The following is a 16,142-nucleotide window of genomic DNA, read 5'->3' on the forward strand; positions in this document are numbered from 1 at the left end:
GGGGGAACCTATAGATTAAAAGAAACAAGAGACAGATGATATAGCAACCAATGCAACAAGCAGAACTTGTTTGGATCTTGATGTAAACAAATCAAATATAAGAAAGAAAGAGGGAGAGGAAGAGAACTGGAGAGATTTAAACATGTTTAATGTTTGATTATATTAAGGCATTATTATTCATTTTAAAAATGTGATTATATACTGCAGTTATGTTTTTTTATAAGACAGTTCTTATCTTTTAGAGAAAAACTGAAATATATATAGATGAATGCTAAAAAAAGATTTAAACTTAAAGATAAGTGAATTTCTAGAAATGTATTTTGTACATTTAAAAAATTTGTTTAAAGAGAAAAATAGATAAATAAGAGAAAAGATATATCTATATCTATATATATATATATATAAAGATATATCTAGAGGATGTTGCAAGAAAATATATGAAGTAAAGATGATCAAAAAAATAAATAGAAAAGATTTAAAATCAATCATCTTACCTTCTACCTTAGCAAACTAGAGAAAGAAGAGAAAGTTAAATCCAAAGTAAGTAGGGAAAAAAAAGATAATAAAAATTAGAACAAATCAGTGAAACTGAGAACAGGAAGTCAATAGAGAAAAATAAAAAAACCCAAAAGTTAGTTCTTTGAAAAGATTAATGAAATCAATAAGCCTCTGGCAAGACCAACAAAGAGTAAAAGAGAGAAGACACAAGTTAGTAGTATAAAAAATGTAAGAGGGAACATCACTGCAGTTCTCTGCACATTAAAAGAATAATTAATGAATATAGTGAACAACTCTATACCTACAAATTTGATAACCTAGATAAAATAAACCTGTTCCCACAATAAGAAACAGACAATGTGAATAGTTTTATATCTATTAAAGAAATGGAATCAATAGTTAATAATGTTCCAAAATAGAAAGCACCAGTCCTAGATTGGTTTAATGTCAAATTCCACCAAATGTTTAAAAAGAAATAATATCAATTCTTTACAATCTTTTCAAAAAGATAGAAGCAGAGGGAATTCTTCATTCTGTGAGGCCAGTATTACCTTAGTTCTAAAACCAGACACAGACAATACAAGGAATAAAATTATATACCAATATCCTATGAATCTAGATACAAAAATCCTCAACAAAATATTAGCACACCAAATCCAAAAATATATAAAGGAATTATACACCATGACCAAGTGGATTTATCCCAGGTGTGCAAGGCTGGTTCAACATACAATTATCAAATAATGTAATGCATTACATTGATAAGCTAAAGAAGAATAATCACATGATCACATCAATAGAGGCAAATAAAAAGCATTTGGCAAAATCCAACATGCATTCATGATTTTTTTAAAAAAGAAAAGAAACAGAAAAACAAAAACACACTCTCAGAAAACTAGGAACAGAGGGGAACTTCCATAAATTCATATAGAATATCTACAAAAAAACCTAAGTTAACATTATACTTAATGGTGAGAAACTTGAAGCTTTTCCACGAAGAAAACAAACAAAGCAAAGATGTCCTTACTCAACACTGCTTTTCAACATCATATTGGAAGTTCTAGCTTAATGCAATAAGACAAGAAAAGGAAACATAAGGTATACGGATTGGAAAGGGAGGAATAAAACTGGTCACAGATGACACAATCCTGTGTAGAATATCCAAAAGAAGTAAAAAAAAAAAAAAAAATCCGGGGACTAAGAATTCTAATAATCGATTATAGGTAGGCTGCAGGATACAAGGTTAATATACAAAAGTCAATGGCTTTCCCATATATCAGCAATGAACAAGTAGAATTTGAAGTTAAAAATATATTACCATTTACATTAGCACCCTCAAAAATGAAATACATAGGTACAAATCTAACAAAATATGCACAGATCTCTATGAAGAAAACTATAAAACTCTGATGAAAGAAATCAAAGAAAAACTAAATAAATGGAGCAATATCCAGATTCAATAGGAAGGATAGGAAGACTTAGTATTGTCAAAATGCAGGTCTTCCCAAATTGATGTACAGATTGAACACATGCCAATCAAAATCTCAGCACGTTATTTTGTAGATACCAACAAACTGATTCTAAAGTTTACATGGAGAGGCAAAAGACCCAGAATAGCCAACTCAATATTAAAGGAGAAGAACAAAGTTGTAGGACTATAACTATCTGACTTAAAGACTAACTATGTAGCTACTGTAATCAACACACTGTAGTATTGGCTAAAAAGTAAATACATCAACAGAACAGAACAGAGTACCCAGAAATAGACCTATATCAATACAGTCAACTGATCTCTGACAAAGAAGCAAAGGCAATTCAAAGGAGCAAAGACAGTCTTTTCAAGAAATGTTAAACAACTGTATATCCACATACAAAAAACTAAATTTAGACAGAGCTTACATCCTTCACAAAAATTAATTTAAAATGATCATAGATCTAAAAGTAAAACAGAAAGCTATAAAATTCTTAGGAGATAATGTGGGAGAAAACCTAGATGAACTTGGATATAGTGATAACATTTTAGATACAACACAAAAGGCACTATCCATGAAACAAACAACTGATAAGCAGGACTTCATTACAATTACAAACTTCTGCTCTGCAAAGGACAGTATCAAGGGAATGGGAAGGCAAGCTATAGACTGGGAGAAATTATTTGCAAAAGATGTATCTGATAAAGGACTGTTAACCAAAATATACAAAGAACTCTTAAAAACTCAACAATAAGAAAATGAACAACCCAATTAAAAACGAGCAAAAAACCTGAACAGACAACTCACCAAAAAAAAGATACAGATGGCAAAAAGCATATGCAAAGATGTTCAATATCACATCATGAGGGAATTACAATTAAAACAACAATGAGATAACATTACATACCAATTAAAATGGTAAAAATGCCAAACAATTAAATATCACATGCTGGTGCTGATGTGGAGCAACAGGAATTCTCATTCTTTGCTGGTGGGAATGAAAAATTGCACAGCCACTTTGGAAGACAGTTTGGTGGTTTCTTACAAAACTAAACATGCTCTTAACATATGTTCTAGCAATTGTGCTCTTCCATGTTTACCACACAAAAACCTGCACATGGATGTTTGTATTATCTTTACTCATAATTGCCAAAACTTGGCAACAACTAAGATGGTCCTTCAGTAGATGAATGCATAAACTGTGGCACATCCAGACAATGAAATATTATTCTTCCCTAAAAAGAAATGTGCTATCAAGATACAAAAAAATATGGAGAAACCTTAAATGCATATTACTAAGTGAGAGAATCCAATCTAAAAAGGCTACATACTGTATGATTCCAACTATATGGCATTCTGGAAAAAATAAAACTATGGAGATGGTAAAATTATCAGTGGTTGCCAAGGGTTAGGAGAGAGAAAGAAATGGATAGAACACAGAGGATTTTTAGGGCAATGGCACTATCTTGTGTGGTACTACAATGGTGAATCCATGTAATTATACTTTTGTCAAAACCCACAGAAAGTAAAACACCAAGAGTGAACCCTAATGGAACTACGGACTTTGNCAAAAAAAAGATACAGATGGCAAAAAGCATATGCAAAGATGTTCAATATCACATCATGAGGGAATTACAATTAAAACAACAATGAGATAACATTACATACCAATTAAAATGGTAAAAATGCCAAACAATTAAATATCACATGCTGGTGCTGATGTGGAGCAACAGGAATTCTCATTCTTTGCTGGTGGGAATGAAAAATTGCACAGCCACTTTGGAAGACAGTTTGGTGGTTTCTTACAAAACTAAACATGCTCTTAACATATGTTCTAGCAATTGTGCTCTTCCATGTTTACCACACAAAAACCTGCACATGGATGTTTGTATTATCTTTACTCATAATTGCCAAAACTTGGCAACAACTAAGATGGTCCTTCAGTAGATGAATGCATAAACTGTGGCACATCCAGACAATGAAATATTATTCTTCCCTAAAAAGAAATGTGCTATCAAGATACAAAAAAATATGGAGAAACCTTAAATGCATATTACTAAGTGAGAGAATCCAATCTAAAAAGGCTACATACTGTATGATTCCAACTATATGGCATTCTGGAAAAAATAAAACTATGGAGATGGTAAAATTATCAGTGGTTGCCAAGGGTTAGGAGAGAGAAAGAAATGGATAGAACACAGAGGATTTTTAGGGCAATGGCACTATCTTGTGTGGTACTACAATGGTGAATCCATGTAATTATACTGATGGTAAAATTATCAGTGGTTGCCAAGGGTTAGGAGAGAGAAAGAAATGGATAGAACACAGGATTTTTAGGGCAATGGCACTATCTTGTGTGGTACTACAATGGTGAATACATGTAATTATACGTTTGTCAAAACCCACAGAAAGTAAAACACCAAGAGTGAACCCTAATGGAACTACGGACTTTGGGTGATAACGGGTCAATGTAGTTTCATCAATTGCAACAAATGTTAACACTTGGACGAGGATGTTGATAGGAAAGTTGTGCATGTGTGGGGAAGGGGTATAAGGGAACTCTTTACTTTCCGCTCAATTTTGCTGTGAACCTAAAAGTCCTCTAAAAATCAAAATTATTAATTGAAAAATATATACTAGAAATATCAATAATATCAGAGGATAAAATCATCACACAAAATTGGATGCTATAGGAAGTTTTTACGATGGATAGAAAACAGGATTTTTAGGGCAATGGCACTATCTTGTGTGGTACTACAATGGTGAATCCATGTAATTATACTTTTGTCAAAACCCACAGAAAGTAAAACACCAAGAGTGAACCCTAATGGAACTACGGACTTTGGGTGATAACGGGTCAATGTAGTTTCATCAATTGCAACAAATGTTAACACTTGGACGAGGATGTTGATAGGAAAGTTGTGCATGTGTGGGGAAGGGGTATAAGGGAACTCTTTACTTTCCGCTCAATTTTGCTGTGAACCTAAAAGTCCTCTAAAAATCAAAATTATTAATTGAAAAATATATACTAGAAATATCAATAATATCAGAGGATAAAATCATCACACAAAACTTGCTTCACTGTTCTTCAAAAATATGTATATGTGTGAGTCTGCAGCCTTTCTCAAAAGTGGACACAATCTATAATTAGCTTCACACCTCAGGCTTCTGTACATAATGTATAATGTATTCATAATGTTAATTTACATTTACCTCAATTATTTATCTCTGCTCAAGTACATTTAAATCATCTTTTATAATAGGCGGAGAGAATCAAAGATTTTTATAACACTTGATTCTATTCTCCTTAAAATCACAAGGAAAAGATGATGTTCTAGATTTTCACAAAACGTTATGTTCTTCCATAACTCACAAGAATGTTTTACAGAAGAAATAGGAATGTCTAAGAACATATTTGCATACTTAAGGAAAAAAGAACTATGCAAATTACAGCTATTGACAGTTAACATTAAATTAATTCAATGGAAGAAAAGGAAAATTCTGTTGAACAGGATCACACAGGAGTACAAATCAGAGATGAATGTAAAGAGAAAACATGCTAAGACAACAGAGAGAAAATTGGGCTTCGAAGTGATGAGGAAAAGGAAGATAAAAACATGTTTTGGAGTTTTGCATAAAACGTGATTCCATTTAAATTTATATTCTGATTTATTTAAAGCAAGTGGATGAAATTATTACAACCATATGTTAGCTGGAAGTTATCACATGTTCCTTTAACTAGTATGTTCAGTCTAAACACATAAATAAACCACAGAAATCAAGCCGAATTTAAGAGCTACATGTTTGCCATAATGTAATCAAGGGCCAAATCTGCACCTGAGAAACGTATTGCATCCAGGAGGCAAGAAATATTCTGTGTAAACAATGAAAAATTTATCTACAAAATGTAGGTACTAAGCTATATATGACAAGAGACAGAATTACACACAAGGATGAATTCATGGATCATCACAGTCCAACCTGTTTGTACTGGCTTGTTTAGACACGACCTTCAATCTTTTCAAAGATTTTCTAATAGCATCAGCATCAGGGAAATGGTGATGACCTGCAGCGCCATTAGGAAATCCTGGACGAACTCTAGGTGGAATTCCTCTGTAGATAAATATGCACAGTGACTTTCATTACTTTCTCTGAAGCAAAGCATAAGCAATTTCTGCAGAACATAGTCATACCTTTCTGGAAGCCATTGACTATGTATTTCTCCTTTCCATTTAGCTTCATTATCTTCTGCTCTTTGTTGCTGCATTTGATCGAAAATGGCATGGTAATGTTCATATTGTCCCCGAGAAGAAAAGGATGATGGAACTACAGCCCCTCCACTGCCAAAAAAGGGAGCCTAGGGATTAAACACAGAGCTCTCACATGTTTATCTTATACAGCCTAAAAGGCCTGTTCTATTCTTAAAAGTAAATTTCAATGCTTGACTTTTAAAAGGCAATTACTTAATTTGAACATATTAATTAACTTATAGCCTAAAGCAAAATGTTTTCTACTATACCATAACCATTTAACAATCAAAAAGTAGTATACTTTGTTACTAACAACAAAGCATAATTTAATGTGTTAAACAAAAATAGCAAAATGTCACTAAATTCATGTAAATATGGAAAAATATAGTCTTAACATGTTTTGAAACAGGCTTCTAGTATACATTTCATGTGATCTTGTTCTATTAAGTTTAAATACTTAATGCTTTTATGACACACTATATTTAACAAAAACATTTGCATATGGCTTTTAATATAACTCAAATTCTTCAATTCAATACCAAGCTGATATGAAGACATAAACATTACCAAAACATACTTATTTGTAGATAAAAAAGGCAATATATCACATCTATCCTTAAAGCATTTCCAAACAAGTTGATAAAGAAAGCAGAAAACTAGAAGAACATTTTAATCCTGTGATAAATAAATGATAACAGGGACATTCCAAAATAGTAAGTACTGAGCAAATTCAAAAAATGGAGAAAAAAACAAAAAATCAAAAGTAAAATCCCTATTTAAAAAAAAAATCTTGCAGAAAAAGATGTTTAACCTGGTCTTGATAGCAATATAACAAAGAGAGATTAAATATGAACCAAGGCATTAAAGTAAAAATAAGCAATATGTATACATCATACTTGGGTATTGAAGGTAGCGGGAAGAAGGAAATAGGATGACAAATATAAGTAGAAATAGGCTATAAAAGGTTGGTATAGCTAAGCACTGTCAGCCCTGGGTATTTGCATTAATATAATAAACCATAGAAATAATTTATAAACTTTCTAGCAGTAGTAATATGCCACAACAATTTCTAAGATGGACAGTAAGTCAATATTATGCATGATATACAGGAATAAGAGAGAGACCAAGGTAGAAAACTAACCAAAAGGCTATTGCACTGACACCAAGACAAGAAGTCTAGAAGTAAAGAAAGTCAATCAATGAAAAAGTAAATATTGAAGGGAGTTGTGGATTCTCTGGGAATGACAAAGGATAAAGAGAAAACTAACCAAAAGGCTATTGCACTGACACCAAGACAAGAAGTCTAGAAGTAAAGAAAGGCAATCAATGAAAAAGTAAATATTGAAGGGAGTTGTGGATTCTCTGGGAATGACAAAGGATAAAGGCAAGAACATAAGGATTTAACCACAGAGACATAATTCAACTACATGGAAAACTCAGAAAATAGAGATGTCAGAAAAGGATAAGAGTAAAAAGTAAGTAAAAAGTGTATAATGCTACAGAAGTCATGGTGGAAGAATTTCATCGAGAAAAAGAAATCTATAATCTCAAATGGAGAGGTCAATAGCACTGAAAATAAGACGAACAGACTTGACTAAAGTTGAGTGGCAGCCTTTAAAAAAACACTTTTCTTGTGAAGTGATGAGAACAAAAGCCAGAATACTGACAGTAAAGGAGGAAGAGCTTTCAGAAGGAAAAAGTCTGGTTAAGAAAAGATGCAAAGAAAAATATTAGAATCAAATTTTTATAACTTCAGTGTAACCTAATGAGATAAAATTTGTTTTGACATCTTGACACAGTAAGGTGCACACAATTTTATAAGAAAGCATGATTTTTAAAAAATCAGTTTAAGATAAATATACATAATTGATTAAAGATGTTCAAAGAACAAGAGATGAAAGTTGTTAGAAAAAGGAAAAATAATTAGGCAAGAAACTCCATCAAGAGGGTCCTCAGAATGAGCGTTCTCAAAATGAGCATCTTAAGTCAAGAATCACAATCCGAAGTCTATTAAAAGGTGGTCACATCTCCCATGGAAATGGTTACCTCTTGAGTTTAGTCCAGAGCTAATATCATCTTAACTTGATTTTCAGTGTTTCTAATGTTTCCATATTTTGTTACAAACAAAAATACGTAAACATCTCTAAAGATGCTTATACTCAAAATGTCTAAAATACTGTATTAGAATATTGAAGCAATATGGTCTTTTAAAAATCAATTTTATTGGGGCATAATTTATACACACTGAGAGTCACCAATTATAAGTATAGGTTGATGAATTTTGACAAATGTATACATTCATGTAACTACCACCACCACCACAATCAAAAGCACATCCATTAACCCAGAAAGTTCCCTCATGTTCCTTTGCAGTCAATACCCCCTCACTGCCAGCAACCACTGATGTACTTTCTGTCACTATAGATTGGATTTGTCTTTTCTATAATTTTATACAAATAGAATCATACAATATGTACTCTTTAAATTCCTTCACTCAGTATGTTTTTGAGATTGATCTATGTTGTTGAATGTATAAATAGACTACTCCTATTTTATGAATACCATTTAGATATATTTTCAAACATAGATACAGCTCTTACAAATCATGATCACCATATGATCAACCTTTATATGTGAAATATATCATAATTTTTCTACAAACACATTCGTAAGAGATGTATTAAAAATGGATAAGGCAAAGAAGTAACAGATTTTGCAGATACTAAATAATCAAAGACAGCTGCATATTTATAGTATGAATAATAATGCCTATTATTTAGGGGGTATAATAACAGTATTAATTTTGAAATAATTCCCTCAATGTTTAGTTTCATTTTACCTTTATTTTGGAGACCTCCATAATTTGATTCACATTATACTGAGCCTCCAGGTCCTTATCAACTATTCAGATATCAAACAGCCTAATAAGTTAAATATTTCACTCAATGAGAAATAAGTACAGAATCTAACATAGAATTTGCTTTAAATCATAGAAAATAGTTTTATTAACTCTCAATGAAAGCACTGCAGAAATTTATAAAGTGAAATAGAAACCTATTAGGCATGTAGTATCGAACTATTGAAAAACTATCTCAAATTATCAAACAACATTGATAAAATTGGACATTTAGGATTAAACATTGCTTTAGACATCATAGGAAAAATTATTACATAGAGAGAAGGAAAAAAATCATCAAAATCTCAACACTAAACATGGGCTTGATACAAAACGCTTGATAAGACCTGAAGGCCTACACTTTGGTAAGTTTTTCCTTTCCAATCAGATAAGATATGGAGTTAGTTAATTTAGAATAAGCCAAATTCTGTCTGAGTCATTCCTTATCATTCAGGAGGTAATAAATTCTATTAAGTAGAACTGAATGATAAGGAGTATCATAAGTAATACAAAATAGTATTACTGAAACTATTGTATAAGTCTACATTAATACAGAATTGGAAAAGGTGACTCACTGAATTATTGACCTATGATATGAAAAACTTCTACATCTCAAGAGACTGGAAAACAAATCTACAAATCGTGGGCCAAATATTTATGTATAGAAAAAACAAATAAAACAAACTTCTATTCCAATCATAAATTTTGGGGAAAGAAACAAGTAAGAATGGTAATCAATTCAACTTGACAAATATCTATCACATACCTAAATATCACATTTAACAGGCATTGGTCAGGGGAATTCACAGGTTAAAGATGTGTTGATTAAGTTGATTCGATGATTCAAATTAAAATTATAATACAGAGGAATAATAGCGTATTCATTTTCTATTGCTGTGTGACAAACTACCACAAACTCATCAGCTTAAACCAATATCCATTTATTATCTCACAGCTTCAGCTTCCATGGCTCAGGAGTCTGGGTATGTTTAGCTGAGTCCCTGGCTGAGAATCTCACCAGGAAGAAATCAAGGTGTTAACCAGGGCTACAATTCTCATCTGAGGCTCAGAATCTCTTCCATACTCACTGGTTCTTGGCAGAATTCATTTCCTGTGACTATATGACTAAGGTCACCATTTTCTTGGTAGTTGTTGGTCAGAGACCATTATCAGGATCTGGAGGCTACCTATACCTTCTAGCCACGTGAATGTTTGCTGTCTTTCAGGCCAGCAGAAGTATGTCTCTGTGACTTCTGTTCCCCTTCCAGTCTACTACGAGGGACTTTTATATATTAATGCAATCATGAGAGTGACTATACCACCACCATTTGCCACAAAACATAACCTAATCAAGGGAGCTACTAAACCTATATTCATAGGTTCCACCCAAGGAAAATAATGAGGGAATAATACATGGTGTGTACACCGGGGATTGAGAATCTTGGAGACCATCTTAGAATTTGGTGTACCACAGATAGAGATACATATAGGACGCAATAAGAGTAAAAGATGAAGTACAAGACTCAGATTGGTGGAACAAAGAAAGGAAAAGTAAATTACTGTATGAGCCCCTGTTAGACAAGCTGCAGGCACTGTTATCAGAAAATAAACATTTTTTTAAATGAAGAAACTAAAGCTGAGGAAAGGTAAGTACCTTGATCAAGGTATATAGTCAGAATATACACAAAAAAATCTCTGAATTAATGTATCTAGGTAAATGATTAGGTTAAATGAAGAAACTAAAGCTGAGGAAAGGTAAGTACCTTGATCAAGGTATATAGTCAGAATTTACACAAAAAATCTCTGAATTAATGTATTTAGTTAAATGGTTATCTAGGTAAATGGAGGTGGAATTGAGGATGAACAGGGAAGGAGGGGTGCTATCAAGTAAACAGAAACACAAGTGTGAAGACAAAGAGATTCAGCAGGATACATACAGTAAGGAAACTACAAATACAGTCTTTAGTTCAGTATGAATACAGCTTATAGTGTGCGGTAAGGAACTGATGGAGATTAATTTGGAGAGACTGGCAGGGGCCAGATTAAGAAGGATCCTCTGAGAACTTAATCTTTAAGGCTACTTGAACTACAGAAGGAATTTAGGCAGAGGTGTGGCAAACTATATTTGATTTTTAAAAGATTCCTCTAACAGGAATGGTGTATCACGACCTTCACATAAAACTTTTTAAAGCAATTTTTACAGTGTCACATATTACTTATCAATACAAGTTATATATCAGATACATGCAGGAAAGCTAAGAATTCATAATAAATGGCGAGAATTCTGCATAAAAATTAAGTGTATACAAAAAAAAAAGCTAGTTACATACATTTTAAAGTACAAAGCAAAAGTGGAGGAAAAAAATAACAGTAATATAACTACATTGGTATCAAATGCCTACCTTTACTTCACCACTTCCACCAGCACTTAGCACATTTCTCCATCCTTGTTCCCTGGCCCTATTTATTCTCTCCAACTTTTGGCGGGAGACAAACAAACAAAACACCATTTCAAGTATTAAATATAAAATATATGAAATACATTTAGCAATAAAAAGGAAATCAATGTACTCTTTAAAAAGAAATTTATGTACATGGGGAGGGGAAGAATGTACCACGGAAAAAATGTTATTCTCTTACCCTTTGCTTTTCTTGCCTTTTCATTTGTTCAGCCTTCACTAAACTAATCTGTAACAATTTTAAAGACAAACTTCTTAGAACTCTTGAAATTATCATCACCTACAACTTGAACAAGGAAGAAATAGGAGCAAAAACTACCTGATCCTTTTGTTTCTTTTCTTTTTCGGCTAATTCCAACCTTCTCTTTCTTACTCCTTCCTTAAAAAAAAAAAAACAAAAACATTTTTATCAATAATAATTCCTACTTTTTCTAGTTTTATCAGGAAAGCTGGTATACCAATGGCTGATGTACGCCCAGGGAAGTTAAAAAAAAATAAAAAGTTATAGGTATTTGTTTGAAAGAAACAAGGAGGAAAGGTTTGGAGGCTTTATAACGTAAGATTTTGTTTCTTTTTTTGTAATTATTCTTGCAAAGCTTTAAAATAAGCAGCAGATGTCTTTATACCTCAAACATTTTCCTCCTTTCTTCTCCAGGATTCACTTTCTTCACTGGAGTTTGATGGGCCTGGACAAGAAGTAAAACTACAAATTAGATGAAGATTTTGAGGTGCTCATTTGAAAATTCCAAATTCATAAAAATTTTAAATAAGAAAAAGGTAAAACCAATATTGCTGTCACTCTTTCAAAATATATTATCTTTAAAAATAAACACTGTAGTGTTTGATATGCTGCTTAACGAGAAACAATAGATTCACAGAAAATATGGAAAAGGGTTCTTCTCCAATCATCAACTAAATAGTTTGGTTTTCAGATATGAATGTTAATTTTAAGTTTTCTAACATTATAGTAGATCATCGTTTCAAAAACCCAATAACAAAGAGATGAATTTTTCTAAAAAAAGATTAGTTATACAATACATGTTCACTACATAAAATTCAAACAAAGATGGCCGTCCTGTGGCTCACTCGGAAGAGTACAGTGTTGATAACACCAAGGCCACGGGTTCGGATCCTATATAGGGATGGCTGGTTGGCTCACTGGCTGAGCGTGGTGCTGACAACACCAAGCCAAGGGTTGAGATCCCCTTACCGGCCATATTTAAAAAAAAAAAAAAAAAATTCAAACAAGAGTAAAAATGTATATAGTCTACGTCACTCTCCACCTCCGGAGGTGACTATTGTTAATATTTTTGAGTATCCTTCCAGACACTGTTTTATGCATTTAAATACATATGTAACTATATACTCATATAGAATTTTAGCTTTTCATGATTTTTACATAAACATAATAATGTGTTATTAGATGAAAAACAATTTTTAATAATGTGTCTTGACATTTTCACATCATAGTAAGCAAATTAACAACAGCACTATTCCATACTATGGATATAATTAATTAACTTAACCATTCCTCTAGGGATAGACATTGCATTGGTTCCAATTTTTTCCTAATCTATATGCTATAAGGAACTTGCCTGTAATGCATCTTTGTGTCATATGCAAGTCTTTCAGAAGGGCAAACTTTTAAGACATAGAATTATAGGGTGAAAACATAATTGAAATGTTAAGAAAAACTACCCTTTTAACAGGCTGTACCAATTTATAATCCCACAAAAGAAGTCATTTCTACACGTTCTCATAAATACTGGATATTATCAATCTGTCTTGAATTTCTGCTTCTTAGAAAGGCTGAGAATATTTTCCAGTATATTAAATATTAAAATTTTTCTTTTATATACTAATTATTCACCTTGTTTTAAGGTTGTTCAATTTTAGGAGCAATTTAAACATTGTAAAAAATAAAACTATGTTATAGATATTGCAAATATTTTTTCCCACTCTTTTCATTTATTTTTAATTTATTTTACTGCACAGAAATTTGTAATTTATATATAGCTAAATCTACTTATCTATTTCCTTTATGGTGTCTGTATATACTATCTTGCTATGGAAGACATTTTAGATCTCAATACTATAATTACTTCTGCCACTAATATAGTTTCATTTTTATATTTAGATCATTATCTGGAACACATTTTTGATCACTGTGAATGAGTTAGGAATCTAATATTTTCCTTGATAAAGTCCAATTATCGCATAACATTTATTGGTTCATACATCTCTTTCCCATTGGTTTGAAATGCCTCACTTACCATGTAATAAATTCATTCACACACACACACACACACACACACACACACACACACACACACGAGTCAGTTTCTGGAATTCTGTTACACTTATCCATCTCCTTTCCCTTTTTCTTTCTTTTTTTTTTTTTTTTTTACTGTGACATAAAGTCACCTCTGGAAAAGTAGATCAAAGATAACACAAGTTTAGCAAAAATACAGGAAATACCCATGTAACCACCACCCAAGAAAAAGATTTAATGTTGCCAACACCTAGAAGCTCTCCATATGCCCTTTCAAACTCCATACATCTCCCCCAGATGTAACCACCATCATGACTTTTGTGATTACCATCTCTTGCTTTTCTTTATTGTGTTACCATATGTCCTCCTAAAAACTGTAGTTTACTGGGTTTTTTTTTTTGTTTGTTTGAGTTCTAATGGAATCATATAATACATATTCTTTAGTATCTTTTGCTCAACATTGTTTTCCAGATTTATCCATGTTGTTATTTGTGTCTATATCTGTTTCCATCGATGTTGACTCCTTTCTTTCACAATTATACTTTTCTTGTTAAGTCTATTCTAAAGTACTTGGGAGGTTTGTTACTAATTCTTTACCGTTTCATTTGTTAACTGATTATTCTTTTTTGCATGTTGATCTTCTGTCAGGCCACTTTATTGAATTTAGTAATAGTTTTCTGCTGCTCCACTATGATTTTCTAGGGAGGTAATCATATCATCTGTAAATAAGGTCTATGTTTTCTCTTCTCTTCCAATATTTGTGTTTCTAATTTCTTTCTTTTTAAGTGCATTGACTAGGCCCTCTGGAAAAACATTAAATGAAGACAATGACAGCAAACACCTCGTCTTTTTCCTGACTTTAATCGTAATGCTTCCAATTTTTCATCATTATGTATAATGCCTGAGATAGGTTTCTGGTATGTACGAGGGTACTTCAAAAATTTTGTGGAAAAATAGAATTAAAAGATAAAACAAGTCTTTCCATGAACTTTTTGAACTATTCTTATATATATACTGTATTAAGTTTAAAACTTTACCTTCTGTTTCTTGAATCAAAGAAGTGTTTAAAACAAAAATTAGTGTTAAATTTTACTAAATTTTCAGCATCTACTGAGGTTTTCTCCTCTAATCTGCTAATGCAGTAAAATTACAGTAATCAGTTTCCTACTGTTGAACCATCCCTGTATTCCTGGAATGAATTCTACTAGATAATTATTAAATTATTATTCTTTTGTTAAACTGCTTAATTTGATTTGCCTTTAATTTTAGCTTTTCATGATTTTTACATAAATGTAAAATCCTTTTTTAAGGATTTCTGCATGTGTGCTTGTAAGTATAATTGACCTATGGCTTTCTTTTCTTTTTTATCTTAGGTTAACTACCCAATTTTATAATCAAGTTGCTGTGGATTGACTGAATTGTGTGCCCCAGAGTTCATATATTAGAAGATTAATTCCCACTATAAATGTTGAGGGTGGAAAATCCTATTATGGTAATTGAAAGGTTGGGCCTTGAAAGGTGATTAGATTGTAGGACCATACCATAGTGAATGGATTAATAACAGTAGTCAGCGGCATGGTTCAGAGGGCTTTAACGGGAGAGCACGAGTTTCTATCTCTTTGCTCTGCCATTTCTGCCATGTGAGACCCCCGGGTCACTGTTGCTACCACCAAGAACCTCACCAGACATGTTACCTGGATTTTAGACTTCCCAGCCTCCAAAACTGTAATCAATAAATTCTGTTTTCTTTATTTTCCAGTTTCCAGAATTTGTCATAAGCAACAGAAATGAACTAATACACAAGGTTAAGTCTAATGCATGATCCATTTTGTAAACAATTCCTAATACAATTCAATATACCAAAAAAGATAAAAATTATTTATAGAAAATTTTAAGTTATCTATTATGTACCAGTACATTTTCAGCTACCTTAGAAAATATGATATTTCAAAAGAATGCTGTATGAAACTTTTTTTTACCGGTGTTGGGTTTCAATACAAAGTAAAGCAGATACTACTTTTAAAAAATACTTTGGGGCCAGCCCGGTGGCACACTGGATAGTGCGCCGCTTGGGAAGCGCGGCGGCGCTCCCGCCCGAGGGTTCGGATCCCACATACAGACCGGTTCCCGCTCACTGGCTGAGCGAGGCGCGGGAGCAACACCGAGGGTTCTGATCCCGTTGCCGTTCCCCGGAGTGGTACGGGGGCAACACTGAGGGTTGCGATCCGTTGCCGGACACGGAAAAAAGACAAAAAGACAAACAAACAAAAAAAAAAAGAATTATTTATAACATGT

General features: G+C 32.5%; 1 protein-coding gene across 1 annotated transcript in view; it reads right to left on the reverse strand.

The window, feature by feature from the left end:
- LOC103610524 (serine/threonine-protein kinase Nek1-like) overlaps positions 1-16,142 on the reverse strand; it is a gene marked incomplete at both ends in the record, with an annotated part of 36,651 nt that overhangs the window by 15,584 nt on the left and 4,925 nt on the right. The window contains 6 exons of the mRNA XM_008594676.1: positions 5,952-6,083; positions 6,164-6,327; positions 11,519-11,593; positions 11,757-11,804; positions 11,895-11,954; positions 12,202-12,261. Of these exons, the coding sequence (XP_008592898.1) occupies positions 5,952-6,083; positions 6,164-6,327; positions 11,519-11,593; positions 11,757-11,804; positions 11,895-11,954; positions 12,202-12,261 (539 nt within the window). The remainder of the gene's footprint in view (positions 1-5,951; positions 6,084-6,163; positions 6,328-11,518; positions 11,594-11,756; positions 11,805-11,894; positions 11,955-12,201; positions 12,262-16,142) is intronic.

The sequence above is a fragment of the Galeopterus variegatus genome, unplaced genomic scaffold (assembly GCF_000696425.1).
Source record: "Galeopterus variegatus unplaced genomic scaffold, G_variegatus-3.0.2 Scaffold11272, whole genome shotgun sequence".
Taxonomy (NCBI): Eukaryota; Metazoa; Chordata; class Mammalia; order Dermoptera; family Cynocephalidae; genus Galeopterus; species Galeopterus variegatus.